General features: G+C 45.1%; 1 protein-coding gene across 2 annotated transcripts in view; it reads right to left on the bottom strand.

Moving 5' to 3' along the window:
• Positions 1-18,704, bottom strand: part of LOC138570023 (serum paraoxonase/arylesterase 2-like) — a 748,122-nt gene that overhangs the window by 74,640 nt on the left and 654,778 nt on the right. For both annotated transcript variants that reach the window (XM_069648556.1, XM_069648555.1), the window contains one exon: positions 11,232-11,360. In XM_069648556.1, the coding sequence (XP_069504657.1) occupies positions 11,232-11,360 (129 nt within the window). The remainder of the gene's footprint in view (positions 1-11,231; positions 11,361-18,704) is intronic.

The following is an 18,704-nucleotide window of genomic DNA, read 5'->3' as shown; positions in this document are numbered from 1 at the left end:
TATCGGTCTTGCAGTCGCTGTTTGCTGAAACAATCAGGAAGTTTGGCTCCTTATCACCTTGCATGAAATTATTGGTGCCTGTTTCAGGCTTGCCTACTTCGCTAGTCCATGGAGCAGAGGAGTTATGTTGTGATTGCTCCACAAGAGTAGCATCAAAAATGAATTTAGAAAGAGCTATGGTGTTGATCCTAGTCGCCATAGATTTTGTTGTGAGGCTCACCCCTGCCATAATCATGCATGTGGAATCCTTTGTTTAGTAAGGTGACTTGACGCATGCAGTGAGTCTTAAGAGTAGAGAGCTGGGCAGGCTGGCTGGTGGCCCCTCTTCCAAGGACAGGCAGCGTGGAAAGACTCCAGGTGGAAGCAGCAACGAGGAAAGACTCCCTCATCCCCCCACACAATGGAAGTGTACTGCTGCAAAAGCAATCAAGAATCCTCAGCTTGGAAGCCGCTGTTGAAAAGAAAGAACGTTGCAGAGTTTCAAACACACCAAACACTCTGCTCACTCTAGGATTTTACATTGTACACTTACATATGCATTGATCATTGTGTGGGATATTCAGTTTATGAGCTCTCAAGCATATATGTGCACTTAGCACATAGGTTTTAGCAACTTATCTCTCTCGTCCTGTGGTGTTTTGGGCCCTTTTATCGAATCTCTTTAAGATGGCCAAATGAAAGACTTGTGAACAATTGGGAACAGACTCGGGATCCACATCCAAAAAGAAGCCTAAAGTGTCCAGCAATACTGAAGGATGCCCAGCCCCCAAGATTAGGAGGGATGTGGGGACTGGAAGTGGGGCTGCGAGCAGGAAACTCCCTGATAATGGGGCTGGCAGCTTGGCAAGTATCCTGAAAAAAAAAAAACAGTAGGGGCTTTGGATGCAAAGATTATGCTGGGCAGACGGTCTATTACCTATAAATATACAATATAATTCATTCCAGATGATCTAGAAGCCATTCTCCCACAAGTGGAGAATAATATTAGCGAGGCACATTCTCAGAATCTCTATTGGGCAGGAGAAGGCTATTTGCAACCAGTCACCAAAAGGGAGTTTGTTAAGTGAAGTTGGTGGGCCGATTAGTCCACTAATGGCAAGTAATTCCAAGCTTGATTCTGTTCAAACATACAACATGAAGGAGACATACTCAGAATATATCTTTGGAAAGCAATTTGCCATTATAGAAAGCCAGGTTTTAAATATCCATGAGATTCTGTGTAGATTGTAATATAAGATGGACTCACTTCTGTGGGCTGCAAAGAGTATCTTGGGATTCATTCAGTTGACCAGGGCTTGTTCAGAATCCCACAAAAGGTGGCCTGTCATAACACAGAGGGCCACATGGGACAAGGATCCCCCTGGTATTGTGAAGCCTAGCTGAGGCGCTGTGGTTCAACTGTTAGGACCCAATAAGGATTGTACTTTATGGAGAAGTGGTACAGGGAGAAAGGACAATGATAAGCAAATGGCACAGGAGCCTAGTTCTAGATGCACACAATTTTCCCCCATGGAGAGCCGAGGTCAACCCCAAGTATATAGATCTCACAAGCTCAGTGCCAGTGAAAAGAAGATTGGAATGGCTCCAAGTCTGAGGGATGGTGGGATCCTGCTGTGAAATTTGAATAGGGAGCCTGCTGCGAAATTTGCATAAGGTCCACAGGCATTTAAACAAACAGCACTTACCCTCCCCTCTCATTTGAGGCTCATTTAGTCATCGCCATGACGAATGTTCTGACTCTAATCACCCTTGGTAAAGAGGATACCATTTCTGTTATGAATAAGGTGACTCATCGTATAAGAAATGTATGTGTGGTCTCTATAATAGTCCTGGATCATTGAACAACCATCATGCTAAATAAGCATACTAATGTTTTGTAAATATTATGGAAGGGTTTGCATAGCCATATGGCCCATTCAAATATTCACTTCCTTCCTATGTGCTGCTTTTCAGGCCTGCCGGAGCTGGAAGGAGGGTCTTGGCCACTGACCACTCAGGTTTACTTAGATGTTTTCACATGGCCGTTATTCTGAGAGCAGGGGGAACATTATCTGTAGTCTTCTGACAACGAATAGGTTTCAATGTCTGCAGCTTATGAAAGAAATTGATTGACTGAAGGGATACCAGGTTGGGTCTATCTGACACATAGACCCAACCTTGGAAACTGTGAAAGAAACAGATGCCTCTGTGGAAGTTAGGCCATCACCTGTGGTAACAAAGCCATATGATCAGCAGTATATGATCAGCAGTGTTCACTCTTCTAATGTAAGAGGATTCAATTCAACACTACAGCTAAGTCAATGCCTAGTCTGGGATACTGAATGGAAACCCTTATTGATATATCTTTATGTCCAGTTCATGAGTTCTGGATGACTACCCCTATATAACACCCCTCTCTTGGAATCCCCCTGACCCCACTGAGCCAAGAAGTAGTTCTGTTTTGCAGGTTTAAAAGGTTTATTTGAGAATTTAAACAATATATATATATATATCACACTTTATAATAAATTAATAATTGAATATCACACTTAATCTGAGCAGTAATCAATAATGGATAGTCTGGCACTAGCACACTTCTTTATAATCAATGATGAGTGGTTAGAGGATGGATAAGATAGCAACAATACTTTTATGGTTTGAAATGGATGCAAGGTGGAATGAAAATGCAGTACAGAAAATAACTTGATATGATTTCAACAAAACAATGTAATCACTTTTCTCTGGCAATCCACTCCCCCCCCTTATGCAATGTATGTAAGTAAATGAAGGGGAGAGCACACAGTTCTTAGAAATGCAATCAAATGTAATTCAGTTCAATTCCCCCCAGCAAGCTTAGACTACAGAAGTTTGAAACACAGGCCCAAAATGCTTTTATATGTGCTGGCAATGAAGTGAGCAATATGCTGAAAATGGTTGTAATTCCCTTTAGGAGGTTCAGGGTGAGTGAAATATACTTGGGATGAGTTCAGGCTCACTTTAGCAAGGATCTAGGATGGTTCTTAAGAGGCAAACAAATTTTTAGCAAGGAAAGAGATGACTGCTGATGGTTACACGTGGCTGGATTTTTAACCAAATCGCGGTAAAATTTGCGAGTGCGAGAATCGTGATTACGGAGAAAGTATAAGGAGTAGGAAGTCGGTTCTAGGCTCGTTGAAAAGCTGAGATTCTAAACTTTCAGAGGAAAGTTAAACCAAGTTCCAAACGGTTTCAGAGGTACGGACGATTAAATAAAGGTAGTTTTCGGATTTGAAATTTTAAAAGTTCAAAGCGACAGGTTACAGCTTGCAGCTAGAAAATGACAGGTGACAGCTTTGCAAATGACAGGTGACAGTTAGGAGACAGTTCTGGTTAGATTAAAATAGATTGAATTATATGATTTTAACTAAGAGATTGGTTCTGCACAGTTCTGCTAGGTACTCACAATATATTTAGAAATAGGCCTCGCCACGGATCTGGTCAGGTTTTGGACTGGACTCCGGTTCTGGTCTCGGCACTTCACAGTGATCTGGGTCAGCTCTCTGGTTCTGCGAACAGCGGTCTGGGTCAGCTCTGCTCTGCTGGTCTAGCCTCTCTGGATTCTGGATACTGCTCTGCTTTCTGGGTACTGCTACAGGTTCTGGAGATTGATGGATTTGAAGTCTGGATCTCTGGATGTGAAGTTGTCGGTCAGCATGCTCCGCGGCAAATGGAATTGAATGTCCTCTCTAGCTTCCAGAGGCTCTTTTTATGTATTTTGAAAGTGGGTGTGTGTGCAGCATCACTAGCCAGCCACTCTTTCAACTTTGTCATTGGCCCAATTCTCCCCTCTCCCATGATTGGGGAAGGAACTGTGAGTCAGAGTGATGCTGTAGGTTTTATGGGTCAGAGGATCCTCCCCTGGTCAGTTTGCCCACAAATCTATATTTGGTCAAAATACACATTTCTCAAATACATAGTGGTTTGTCGTTGCATGTACATATTACCAATCACATGAGGTAGTCTCTGTCCCAAATCTGCTCTTGCTGAGGGCTTGCATTCAGAAACGGCAACATTTTTGATTTTAGTGGGTTATGCAAACTTGGTTCTTCATTAAAAATTATACACATATACACGGCCTGTCCTTACATACTCCAGTAAATTCCCATGTCTCTAGCTTAAACACAGAGTCTGTAGTATCCATAAATAGTGGGGTTTTGCCCCAGACCATCACACAAATTCCCAACGCGTCTTAAAAAGTGCACAGAAAATTCACAAGAATTATGGTATCATTTAAATAATTTTGACAAGTCCGCACTGTGAGTTATGCATCTTTCTTAGAATCATATTCTGGCCAACAGGGGTGTGTCTTTTCAGGTCACATGGTGTAGAAACCAGTTTATCCAGTTTCTGCCAAGCTCAGAGACCCTGCCCCTCCCAGCTTCTGCCAAGAGGAAGCTATTTTAGGGTCCCCCTAATAAACCATCTGCCTGGGCCCTGGAAGGCCCATTGTTCAAGAGGAAGCCATTTTTGGCTACCCTAATAAACCATCTGCCTGGGCCCAGGACAGGCCTTTGTTCAACTGCCTGTAGCTGTTCCACCCCTAATCTAATCAGAGAGGTGACAACTCCTTTTGGCAAGGGGAAGAGTGGCTGAGCAGGTTTTAACTCCTGTGGGAGTAGATGTCAGGCAGAATTCAGTTTCATTAAGTCAGGTTTCAGATAAAATGTCACTTTTTTTGTTCCCCAGTTTAAGTCAAGACAATTTTTACATATGCAGCTAGAATGCTGATTCTAAGTTCAAAACTATGACATTTCAACAGTGACAAACTATGTGACACTCAAAGTAGGTCACTCCGTTAATTTAAACATTTTTGATTTTTGGTAGTTTTAAATCCAGTTTCAGTTAGGCTGCTGCAGACCTGCAGAGCTCAGCCAGCCTTGTTATGAACATTGTTTTGGGGCTCTTCAACTTCCCAGATTTAGTATGCACACATACTTCATTCTGCCAGATGTCCGCTGGTGTTCAGTGAGATTTTTGGATGTGTTGCAATGTTTGAAAATAGGCATTTTGAGCTGGCATTCAGGGAAACAAAAGGTGATTTTAAAGTGCGGTTTTTCCTTTGGCACACATTTCACTCATGGCACCCCGGCCCATCCTGCTCGCACTGGTGGGTGGCAAGTTAGGCAACCATTTTAGTGTGCACAAACTGCGTGGTTCTCCTGGATTCTGGCGCACATGTGGGCTTTTTGGCCATCTTGGATTTTCTAAGCCCACAGCACCAAATGTTGCAGCATGATAGCTCAAACGTGGGTCAGGACACCCAACACTAAGGTGCAGAGGGGTGGGTTGGGAGTCAAGTTTCTGGAACATTGCACGCTTATCCAAGGAATTGTAGGATGAAGTCTGGTCGGAGTTTGGAAATGAGCATCAGGTAATTCTGTTTCAGTAGACTTTGGCATCTGAGCCCATCCACCAGCACCGGTTCTAGCTTTTTTTTCATGATCCCGGAAAGGATCAGTGTGAAAGGTTGAGCTTCTGGGGGGCTTGCCATCTACATCTCGACTGCCTTAGGTTGGGCTGTTAAATTAGATGCTCAGTCTACTGAAAATAATCTCTCAGAACCTTGGGATAACCTTTGACACCTCGCTCTCTTTTTCACTCCACACATCACAGACCTCACCAAGAAGTGCAACTTTCAGCTCCACCTCCTCGGGGGCATTCCTCCTTTCCTCACTTTCTCCCAGAAGTGCAACATCTCCAGAGCCCTGGTTCTCTCTAGGCTGGACTGCTGAAACAGCCTCTTCCTTAATCTGCCTCTTTTCTCCCTTTGCCCCCTTCAACTAATCCAGAATAGGACTGCAAGATTTATCCTTGGCATCTCTCCAGCCCTTCAATTTCTCCACTGGCTGCTGGTGACCGCAAGGATAAATTCAAGACCCTTTGCATCATCCACAAGGCTGTCTGGGGCCTGGGACCCCTCTACATCCAGCTTTCCCTCCCCAAATACCTCCCTGCCACAGTCCTGCAGTCCTCTGGCTCCCTGCCTCTCTCAGACTTGAGCTGGATTTTCTTAAGTTCCACAAACTTCTCAAGACCTTCCTTTTCTCCTTTCCCTTCTCCCTCTCCCTCCCATGCGAACGCTCTCTCAGCCGCTGTGACTGGGTCCTGGTCTCTTCTCAGCCACACAGTGGCTTGACAACCTGCCTACCAGTCCCTCATCATTCTCTTACCAACACTTGCCCTCTGGTCCACCCCTCCCCCCCTCCGGACTAGCCCTAGCCTAGTCCACCCTGCCCTCCTCGCTCCCCCTCCTCCTCCCTTTTTCCCTTACACTTGCCTTCTTGGACCTCCAGCACTTGCCTTCTTGACCCCCCTAGCACTTGCTCCCCCCCCCATTGGGCACTCCACTCTAGCACTTGTCCCGCTCCCCTCCCCCAGCACTTACCACCTTGTTCTTGCACTTGCACAATAGGATTATCACAAGGCTAATATAACTGTTTTGTTCTACTTTCTTCCTATGTTCACCGCCCCAATTTGTCCTGTAGTGCCTGGAAAAACTAGTGTATAGGTTCCATACAAATGTCCAATAAATAAATAAAATTAAAATAAAGAGACAGGCAAAATTTCAGGTGCATATCCCCTTGGGATGGTTAATTTGTATAACAAAAGCAGTGAGGGGACGATAATATTATTAAAATCATGACAAAACTTCATAAGTGATCATTACCGCCAAGGTCATGGCTTCCCTGTCAAAGTGGGAGGGGACTTCGATGTTCGTTTAGGCTCTGGGAAGAGTTCCTGTATAACAATGAGGAAGAAATGGCCCTGTCAATCCAAAAGCCATGCCTAGTGGATCCTGTTACGTGGAGTAATGCCTAGTGCTTTGGTAAATACTGATGGAGGTATTTAGGGTAAATAATGGTAGAGGTCAATCCAACAGTTCCAGCAGCTATAGTTTTGACAACAGTAGATTCAGAAGCATCATAGATTTTATTCTGATCCCCATGAAGTGCTGGGGAGGTAACAGAGGTTTTGATATCTTAGCGAGATTCTAAGCTTTCAGAGGAAAGTTAAACCAAGTTCCAAACGGTTTCAGAGGTACGGATTACAGTGATCTCCCCCTCTCATTTCACTGGATATCGGGAGAGAGGGAGGTGATTGCCACTGATATATATACTCAACTGCTAGGTGGGGTGCTTTGTTGGAAAGAGGACAGAGAGCCCGAGCTGTTCACTAAGGTTGTAGTGTTAAATAAGGACGTTCTTACAACTTGCCTAAATACAGCATCCTCACCAATGATCATTACTAAATCTTTTGCTTTTTTTGCAGAGAAATGCAGGTCTACTTGTTGCCCAACTAAGCCTGCAAAGATGCATAGTTTTGTTAGTTGGCATTCTGGTACTTGTAAGGAGAAAAAGGGGCTTCTACTTGTTGTTCTTAAAGCGCCCATTGCTAATGCCACGAATATAAAAGGAGAGCAGAGGTTGCAAAGGAACAGTGGGATACTTTGTGTTTGGCTGCTGCCACCCACAACCCAAAATCATTCTGGAGAATGATATCTAGGAACAAGGGTGGGTTAGATCTGGGCTGTGTATGTCATGGAACAGCGCTGGATTAGACATTTCAATAACTTATATAGCCGCAGTAGCAACTCAAAGAGGCCCAGGAAGGAGTCTCTGGATGAGCTTGCTGCAAATGTCTCCTCTCTCGGTTGGGGAACTCTGAACTGTTAGGGAGAAACAAGACGCATCTGAAGCCTCTGGCCTTGACGGATTGCTGAATGATTTTGTGCCAACCCTCACCTATGGGCTCAGTTTGTAACCCAAGTCTTGAATATATTTATTGTAACTAGGCACATTAAAGACATCTTAATACTGGCATCATCACCCCAATCTACAAGAAGGGAGGCAAGATCAGTCCCTCCTCCTATCGCCCAGTTACCTTGCTGGATGGCACATTCAAGCTTTCTGCAGGGACTTAAGAGTTTGGAGGAATTGGTTGGAGACTACAATCTTCTAATAGATACACAGCTGGCCTTTAGGGCAGGCTTGGGAACTGTGAACCATGCCTCAATTTAGATTTGATCTTGTCTAAATATTTACTCAGACTGGAGTATCGTGTCTATGTGGCGTTTATGGACCAGAGTTCGGCCATTCATTACATGGACAAGAGAATATTTTGGGCAACTCTCGACAAGCTGGGCATAGCAAGACCTCTGATCCAGATGATGGAGTGCCTCAATGCTAATTCACAGGTTAAGGTCTGCTGTGGGAGGAGAGAAGAACTGAGTGAGTTGATTGAGGTGGAGAAGGGAGTCAGGCAGGGATGTGTTCTCGCACTCCTAATCTATACTAAGGACTTAGTCTTACTCGCCAGAAGCCCCAGATCATTGCGGGTACTTGTGAGCTCTTACACTAGTTACATGTGGGCTAGAGGTCTAACTGCAAATGCTGGCAAGGTTATGCATTTCTCCAAGAATATTCGATGCCCACAGGAAATTATTTTTGAATGGCCAAAGATTTCAGGTCTGCCTGGACGTTGCCTATCCAGAGATTACTTTTAACCAACTCCTCACATGGAATACTAACATTGTTAAACAAAGGCTAAGAATGAACCAAGTAATTGGAGGTTTGTTTAGATTTACCAAGTGTATGAGGCAGTTCTCAGTTGGCCATGTGTTGGAAATTTACAGGGGCAAGGCGGACGACACTTGGCCCTAAGGATGCGAGCTAAGGGCCACGGGAATCTGGAAACACTTCAGTGCGGGGGTGGGGAGAGGCATTCTTTCCTTACCCGCCTTCTTGGTGTGCCTTCAATTGCAGCTATGTATACAATGCCTTTGAAACTTTCAGACCCCTTCCTTACAGATCTGCTGAGTTAAGGATGACCCAAATGTGGCAATCTCTGTGGATTAGCAAAGGGGTAATTTTAACCAGATTGCTACTACGGAACCCTCTGAGCTTGGAGAATTGTCACAGAGTTAGTTGGCTATTTTATATTAAAAGACCACTAGGCAGCACAGGGCTGTCCTGTTATTTCAATAATCCAGTAAATATTGGGAGCCCGTATATTTAATCTCTCAAATCACATTTCAGGTCTGTACATGACAGTCTGTGAGAGGAGGAAAACTGAGACAAACCATCTACTAGTTTGTACCTCCCGTTGAGCCCTGCTGGGAGCCCATTTGAGTATCTTATTACGGTCGGTAACACTTATCATTGGATTCTTTTAACTAACACCCTCCTTAATATCATGCACTTTAAAACTATGACATGCAAATGGCTCTGGGTTTCTAATCCGGGCGATGGCCACTGTTTGTCTGAGGAGTTTAAAACATTGTCACATTTTGAGTTATTTTTCCATGTTTTAAAGCAACATGCACAAAAGATATTCATCAACTGTGCTTAGGTCCAGCGACCTACGTCAATGGCGACCTGGGGACAGATTACAGAAACTTTGCACCGGTGCAAGTGCAAAGTTTGCACCGTATTAGCACTAGGGCAAAGTCTGCCCTATTTTTCAAAACACTGCACGCATTAAAAAACCATTGCACCTCGAGAAGTGCAGTTTGGCATATTGAAAGCACCAGTGCTAAAATTGCCCTAATGCTAAAAAGATACATTTTTAATGCATTTTTGCATCAGGGCAAAGTTTGCCTTAGTGTTTAGCTCTGGTGCTTTTTAATCTGGCGCCCCGGCCTTTTCCCTCGCCACTGAGTCGCTTTTGATCTGCCCTGGCTTCTTTGTCGGGAAGCTGCTAAACTATGATGTGATCCATGTAATTTTACACGCGGTTTCCCTCACTTTTATTAATCAATGACTCATATTTTTACTGTGATGTGAACATGAATTAACTTTCTTTCAGCTTTATGGTGATATATTGTGCGTTATTGTCTGTGAGTCACATTACTCATTGCTTTTTCTTCTGTGATGTTTGATGGATCTTTTTTAATCCGAATAAACAGATTTGACTGACTGAATTGGTGCTGGTGCATTAAAGGTTACTAGTTGACATTAGTGTGAACTTTAGTAAGTAAACATTAAATAGCGGGGCCATTCTTAGCGCATACTGTGAGTCACCGAAAGATAGTTCAAATCTTAGCTTGCACAAAGTATTTACTGTGGCAATAAGACCCGAGGCGGCGGGCCAATACCACCGCAGGTAAGGCCCTGGGGCGTAGTTATATGCCCGAGCATAGCGAGGGCCTTAACAAAGCCCCCGGGCATTACCTGCGGCGATATTGGCCCACCGCCGAGGGTCTTATTACCATTAGTATCCCGGCCCGTTGGATCAGGGTGCTAATGGCATTTTTTCGAACGGCACACGTTTCGAACAGAAAAATTAAAAAAACAAAAAAAAAAGGCATGGCGGCCATCGGGAGCGGACGCGCTGGGAACAGAAGTGTTCCCAGAAAGTTCGCTTCCAAGATCAGAAGAAAAAAGAAGGTAAGTTGGGTCGGTAGAGTGGAAGGGAGGAAGGAAAAAAAGAAAAAAAAAAAGGAAAAAAAAATTACTGCGGTCTCAGAGAGCTTCATCAGAACACTGGCCCAGAGATTCAGACCCATTTTTACTAACCCAATTAGCCGCCACGCCTGCCCCTCGTGCCAAAATAATACATTTTTATTTGAATTGTCTATTTTATTCAGCTGCACTACATAACATTGTTCACAGCTATGAGGAAATCACTGCGGATTCTTTCTGGGGTTATTGTTTGAACTCTGATACCATCACTGTTCAATTCGCTTTATTTTGGGTGTGGCTGCATGTTAAATCTCTGTTACCGTTACCTGACTAAGGGGGCCACTCCTCTAATCTCCACAGAGATTCCTGTAGTAGGGCAATAGTGGGTTACACTGCTTATATTATCTTCTGTGAAATGACTAAAGATTTGATGACGCAGTGAATCATATAGGTGTGAAACAATCTGGAAGGTTGTGAATCTACTCTTAATTTGATTTCCATTCCTTGATTAATTTTGATGAATTGCAGAGCTGAGTTGTGGGTGTATGATTCTACATGCATTTTATTCTTCATTTTTATGGTGTTTATTCATTTAACTACTATTGATTTTATACATATTCGCATTTCATATTTACATATTTTTATGTAGCTTTTGATCATGCATTCCATATGTTTAAGTTCAAATTTTTAACTAAACCCCAATAAACGTATTATTGTAACAAAATTACACTTGAAATGCAGAACTTCCTTTCCCTCTCATCAACCACTGAAAGAATACAAATATTATGAATACAGCATTTATTATACACTAACCTCAGAGCCCGGAGGGTTCTCAGGGTCATAATTAAAGAACTTTATGACATCCATCTGACATCCTGACCAAATATCCCCTGTTGTTGGATCAATACATAAGTTATCCGGAAACGTATTCACTTTCAACACCTTGTTTGAAAAGAAAAGAAAAAATCATGTATCAACAGAAAGCAACATACTTCAACAAGAAATCATATTTAAATCATTATTACACTATGTCATTTCGGTTGAATTAAACTCTGATATATCCTGGGTATCCTGTTCCAAACTGAAGAACAGCCATATTATATTTTGTAGCCCAGTCAATTCGCTAAAAGGGTAATACTGGTTTTTAGTGCAAAAATAAATAATGGTTTTGTTAGCAAGGATAAAATGCCTGCTTACAGTACGTGTTTATTTCGGCTGTCCTTGTGGGATAATGGAGCCAATTAGTTACTGTGATTTGCTGTACAAACGTTGAGAGACATGTTTTGAATAACATGTTATCTAAGGAAAATTCCACTGACTGTCCCGGGATGGTAGACACGAGAAATGCTTACCTTACCAGAAAGACATGAAAGTCTTGTGCTTTACTCCCGTACTGACCTGTATGCATGAGCCCTTTGGAATGCCTGATGGAACGCTGCTGGGTGGAATGCTGTGCGATGAGTGCCTGAGTGTTCCCCAGAGTCAGTTGGTGCCAGAGACCTGTATGAATGGGAGCCAGTGGATGTTTCCCTCACCCTCCTTGTATCTTATCCTAAGACTTACCCCTTGTGTTCACCTCATCCTGAATCCCAAGTAAAGGACTTTGTACTTCCTTACAGAGAGTCTGGACAATCATCTTTTCTGGCATACCGTTACATACAGCATAAGCAAGAACAAAATGGCGCCTAAAATATGTATTGTTGTAGGTCAGAAGAAGACAGACCAAGGGGCACCATATTCAACAAAGTTTATTATAAAATAATTTTCAAAAACTGCCTAACTTTCACTATCCTTAGACTATGGTGCTTGTCGTTAATAGTGAAGTTCCTAATCAAAAGGTCTGTCCTCCGGCCCAAAACGAACCTAGGCTGACCCTACCACTATTTCTAAACAACAGAAAGTCCAGGAGAATGACTCTTCTCCTGGAATGCTTTTTTAGCACAGTTCCCCTAAACACAGGATTTTAGTGCTTTGCTATCTCTTGTAACAATTCCTCCAGTTCTTTAAAGGGGCTCTTCGAGGCCCTTGTATATTGGTTCCTTTGACTTTTCAGAGTCCTCTCTGGACTTCCAATTTCTTAATTGCACAACTCTTCACTCTTCATTAGGACAGACATTCTGGCTCTGATAACCATTCTCTTTCTCTTCCTTGGTCGTCTTCTTACTAAGCCAAGCAGGTGGAACCCTTGTTGGACTGTTATTCTTCTTATCGCTTTGCCACCCACTGGGACGAGTATGAGTAATCCCTGTATGAGTCTCACTCTTATGACTGCCACCCACTGGGACGAGTATGATCACTCCAAGCTCAGCCTGGGATATGTACCTAGTAGGCACTCTTTTGGGGTCCGTTCATATCTGCTCACTCCAGCATTTCTACAGTTTTGCTCTCTCTTGGCCCAAAATGTTAGCACTCTGAGGCAGGTCCAGAACATGTGTATCACGTTGGCGTCTTCGCTGCTGCACCAGGGGCATTGTGGTCAGGTTTGTTTGTTAAATTTGGCTACCCTTTATGGGGTCATGTAGGTTCTGTATAGAACATTCAGCTGGACGAGTCTGAATCTGGCATTCCTGGACACCTTCTTGGGGAATTGTAGTGCCCGTCCCCATTCATTCTCGGTCATGGTGATTCCCAGGTCTTTCTCCCATGTTTCTTTCAGGGGAGTACTGCAGGGATGGGTCTGTTTATTAGTGGGAGTATAGCCTGGTGACGGGCTTCCATCCATTGCTCAGATTGTACATTTCCAGTAGCAGGGGGTTTGGTTCTGGTTCCTCTGGCCATGTGTTCCACTTCCTCTTTGCTGTGTGTTTTACCCTCTTATACCATAGGAACTGACCGGTTGCCAGCCCGTCTTTTGCCTGTAGTGAGCTAAAGTCCCTGAAGGCTCTGTCTTCGAACATGTCTCCCCAGGTGTACAGACCTGTCCTTTCCCAGCTTCTCATCGCTGGTAAATCGGTTGGGGTTTTGCAGACATCAACAAAAAAAATAATAATCTGGGAGTCCTGATGGACAACACCCTAACCTTAGAACCGCAAATAATCGCAACAGTCAAGAAATGCTTCTTCCTCCTCCACACGGCAAGAAAAATACTACCTTTCCTCTCCTTCACACACAAAACACTCACTATCGTCGGCCACATCATGTCAAGTATCGACTATGCAAACAGCCTCTACCTCGGTATACCGGAATACCTACTGAAGAAGCTACAACGGATCCAAAACACAGCAGCCAGACTACTCCTCAAACTATACAGAAGAGACCACATCACCCCGGCCCTAAAAACACTACACTGGCTCCCAGTAAAACACTATCACCTTCAAAACAATGTGCATAACGCACAGGGCAATCTGCGGACAAGGAGCAGAATTCCTACAAAAAAAAACAAACTACAAGCCAGCGAGACCGCTCAGGTCAACCAACGAAATCCGACTGGACTAAAACCTTACATCAAGAAAAAACTCGGAGGCACCACCTTCTACCACTTAGCCGCGAAAACCTGGAACAACATCCCAAAGGTAATAAGGAAGACCAAAGATCACCTTAAATTCAGAAAATTACTAAAAACCTGGCTCTTCAACACCAGAGACTAAAACCGAAACAACAGTAAGACAAATGACTCAACAGGAAAGGACATTTACAAGCCCCTAGAACCGATAGAAGTACTCTGAGCACCAGTAGGGCTGACGCTGGACACAGGGATCCACCTGCGAGACCCAGGGAGACGGAGGCAACAACCCCAGCCAATCCTTACCATCCCCCACCGCCCGTACAGCTACAACTAGGTACCACGGGTTGTGGAGCAGACGAGATACCACCAATCAACACACAATCTGAAGTATGGACACTAGCAGGTGCGCTAGTCATGTGGGTGGGGGTGAGGAGCATGCAAAGTCATTGAGGGAGCGGGCGGAGGGGACAGCTAAATGCTCAAGGGGCCTCGAATGCAAAACGGGCACGTACCTTCTGAGGCACAAGGTGTGCAAGCACCCCGTCGTGTGTGATTACACAAGCCCAACTGGTCAATCCAGGGTAGAGATACCAACTAACCAATACCACTAACAATTTCCTTCTCTGCATACACCTGTCAAACTCCAAACCAAACACAACCACAAAACTCCAGCACAACAAACCGCACAAACTTCACTACACTGCAACAACAAAACAAAAACACACAGACTCGCACATCAGAACACGATGACCACCGGCCGCATACACCCCAGGCCCAGCCGACGGAACCACCGGGCTGAGGCTGCCAACAGCATATCACTGCAATCTTGCACTTTTCTAGCCTTCACCTAATAACCCACCTCTCTCTCCCTCTTTCAGAGCCGCCAGAGCGCCAGGGGACCACTCCGGTGGTGATAGAGCGCGGTACAAATGACCTTTAACATTAACATCTGTTAGTATGGGAGTTTCGGGTGCATATGGGTGGTGTATCCCAAGCAGCGAGGTGGGCTTGTTCCAGGCTTGCCGCCCGAGCTTTACTATCATGGGAGGGTTCGAGGGGCCAATCTGTGGGTTCCATAGTGCCTCTTTGGGGTTATCTGCAGTAATAGGCCTGTTCCAGCTGTCGGGTTGTCCGATAGCCACCGCGTTGCGTGGCTGAGTTGTGCAGCCAGGTAGTACTTCTGGAGGTCGGGAAGCTGTATCCCTCATTCTTTGTGCAGGAGTGAAAGTATATGTAGGGGTAGTTTGTGATGAGATGCACCCCATAGGAATTCTTTGAGCAGGGTCTCCAGCTTTCTGAAGAAGGGTGGGCGTATGTAGTAGTTTATTGTTCAAAGTAGTATAGGATCTCGGGAGAATAATCATTTTGGTGATAGAAGCCCTTCCCATCATGGAGAGTGGTAATTTGGACCAGAACTTAACAGATTTACTTAGTCCTCTCATTACGGCCTCTGTGTTGCACTCATGCGTGAGCTCTGGCATATGTTTTATGGTGACTCCCAGGTACCGGAAAGCTTCTCGTTGCCATTTGATCCCGACCTCAGGTAGGTCTTCTGCTTTTACCCCCCTTAGCCCTGGCAGTGGGAATGCACATGATTTCTGTTTGCTGAATTTTATTCCGGAGTAGTGTGCATAGTTGTCGAGTACTTCCAATGCTATTGGAGCGTTTACTTGCAGGTTCTTTAAGTACAGGAGGACGTCGTCCGCGTATAGTGAGATTATATTGTATTTCCCGCTCACTATAATCCCTGCGTCGAAGAGCTGCTGCCTAAAGTAGATGACTATTGGTTCAAGCCCCAGGATATACAACATTGGCGACAATGGGCATCCCTGTCTGGTTCCTCTTTGTATTGCCCAGGCTTTCGATATCCTGCTCCCGGTCTTTACTCTTGCCATGGGGGCATTGTATAGTACTTTGACCCATCTCACAAAGCTCTCTCCGAATCCAAATTCAATCAAGACCTCGGTGAGCCACTCCCAGAAGATGGAATTGAACGATTTGATGGCGGCCAGTGATAGCGCTGCCATGTCTTCCTTGCACTCCACGGTTTGCACTATTGTGTGTTGTAGTCTTCTTAAGTTCGCTGTGGTGTTGCGGCCCGGAACAAATCCATTCTGGTCTTCGTGTACCAAGGATCCCACCACTCTTGCTAGCCTCTTGGCCAGTATGGTGGTTAGTATTTTGCTATCGTAATTTGGCATCTCTAATGGGCGTACAAGTCACATTCGGTCTTGGGTTTGTTAGGCTTGAGCATCGGTATTATGAGCGTTTCTCTCATACTCCTTGGCAGGGTCCCCGTCTTGTACGATTCGAAGTATACTTCATGTAGTATCAGGGTTAGGGTTGTCTCATAGGCCTTGTAGAACTCAGGCAGGAGGCCGTTGCTCCCTGGAGTCTTGCATGTGGCTAGTGACCTTATGGCCTCTGTTAGGTCTTCCTTGGTGATTGCCTCCTCTAGCATCTCTCTCTGCTCAGTGGTTAGTTTGGGGAGTCCTATCTCATCTAGGGTGCTTCTGATGTCTTCAATTGGGACATGTGTGTCATGAGCATATAACTTGGCGTAAAATTCCGAGAAGGTTTTATTCATCTCCTGCTGGGTCTTGTGTGTTATTCCGTCTTCATCTTTGATTTCTGTCGGGAGGTGCTTAGGGTGTTCCCTTTTGCATAGCCAGGCTAGTAATCTGCCTGGTTTGTCGGCTTCTTTGTGAGCTCCAGCAGTCCGAGTTGTAAAATCGAATTTGGATAGTCTCTTCCAGGCTAGGTGACATTCGTTTCTGATCTTCTTGAACTTTTTCTCTTCGGGTTTGGTGGTTTGGGTGGCAGCTTTCAGTTGTTTTACCTCCTCCTCCTTGTCTTCCAGGTCTCTCCTCAGTGGTTTCCTGACGTCCCCCACACCTGCTATCGTTTCTCCTCGTATCACCACTTTCATGGCCTCCCATAGTGTGCTCCACCTGTCCACGGTTCCTGTATTGATGTCTATGTACTCCTCTAGTTTTTCTCCCAGGATTTCCTCGAATGCCTGGTCGGTCAGGGCTTCGGTGGGCATTCGCCACATCGGGATGGGTGGTCTGGGGCCCCTCAGTTGTAGTTGCATAAGTAAGGGGGAGTGGTCAGAGATTGATCTGCCCAGGTAGTTTACAGATTCCACTTGTGTCCGTAACTTTTTATCGATGAACAGATAGTCTATTCTGGTGTGTAATTTGTGAGGGGATGAGTACTGGGAATAGCATCTGTCTATGGGGTGGAGTTCTCTACAAACGTCTATTAGTTCCAGCTGTTCCACTATAGTGTTGAGCGCCAGTGAGGTAGCAGCGTTTGATATTTGTGGTGGATCAGATCTGTCCATCGCTGCATCCTTCACGCAATTAAAGTCTCCCCCCCAGATAAAGGTTCGGTCTCTGTGATGTGACATTCTGGCATATAATTGCCTGAGGTGCGTGGGTATGCCGTGGTGGGGGAAGTAAGAATTCATTATGCATATTTTGGTGTTTTCTATAGTTCCCCATGTTATAAGGTATCTGCCTTCTTTGTCTGCTTCCACTCCCAATGGTTGGAATGGCACTTCTGGACTCACCCATGTGTATACTCCTCGGGCATATTTGGAGTAGGGCGCTCCACTCCCATGACCCTGCCAGCATTCTGTTAGCTTGTTCGTGGCGTCTGGTGTAAGATGGGTCTCCTGCAGCAGTGCGATCGAGACTTTCTTCCTTCGTAAGAAGGATTGGATTTTGTTCCTCCGTAGGTATGAGCCCATCCCCCTCACGTTCCATGTCATTACTTTGAGTTGTGCAGCCATTGCTGGTTCATGTTGGTTTCCCTGGTTCGTCCCAGATTGTGTCCTTGGAGCGGTCGTAATCTCCAGTACCTGAGCTCCCCTCCTAGTGTTTTTCTTATGTAGTTGCCGAGACTTGAGACTTTCATGTGCTTTATCTCTCAGGCTTTGAGAGACAGGAAGGCAGTGTGACTAACAACATAAAAAAGAACAAAACTAAAACTGGTGCGCCCAGCTACTGCTACCGCTGTGCAGTGCTCAGGCGCCCTCGCGCTGTCTGGTCCCATCTCGGGTTTCGGGCACGAGTAGGGTCGTGCTAGCAACAGGTCTGCACTGATCCGTTTGTGGGTTAGCGCTGTGTGCTCAGTCGGGGGAGGCCGATCGAGTCCCGTAATCATTTTGCTAAGTCGTGCTTACTTGGTGTTGTCATCATTACAGTGTGCTGGTCCACCAGCTGTGGACCAGAACCCATGGTTCTGACGTATTCCTTGGGTTCAGTCTTGCTTGTCTTGGGAGGGCATTTCCTGCTGCTCTGCTAAATTATGATGTTCCATCAACATGTTGGCGGCCGCTGGGGTTTCCAAGAATATTGCTCGGCCTTTATGGATCACCTTCAACCTGGATGGGTACAACAGCATGTACTTCGGGTTAAATTGTCTCAGTCTAGCCTTAATTGGGACGAACAAGTTCCTAGCCCTTTGTACTGATGGTGTGTAGTCGGGGTAGATAGTGATTTTGGAGTTCTCGTTCTATCACACCTCCCTCCCTCGAGTGTTTCAGTATTGTCTCCCTATCAAGGAAATTAAGGATCTTTGCTATTATAGGGCATGGGTATGAGCCTGGTGTTGGTTTCTTTTGGAGGGACCGTTTTCCTCGTTCGACGGAAAAGCCTTGTGTCAGTTTACCTGCTCCAATTTCTTGCTGTATTAGGGTTGCTGTATGCGGTCGGGTTCGAAGTTTCCGATCCTTCTGGTACTCCGAGAATCCTTATGTTGTTGCGCCCTTGCGCGCCCTTCTGCTTCTTCGGACCTTGCTTCTAACGTGGCCACTTTCCGTTCTAGTTCGGTCA

The sequence above is a fragment of the Ambystoma mexicanum genome, chromosome 2q (assembly GCF_040938575.1).
Source record: "Ambystoma mexicanum isolate Mex_15411 chromosome 2q, UKY_AmexF1_1, whole genome shotgun sequence".
Classification (NCBI taxonomy): domain Eukaryota; kingdom Metazoa; phylum Chordata; class Amphibia; order Caudata; family Ambystomatidae; genus Ambystoma; species Ambystoma mexicanum.
The sequence above is the reverse complement of the archived record's forward strand: the minus strand, read 5'-3'. Positions and strand labels throughout refer to the sequence as shown.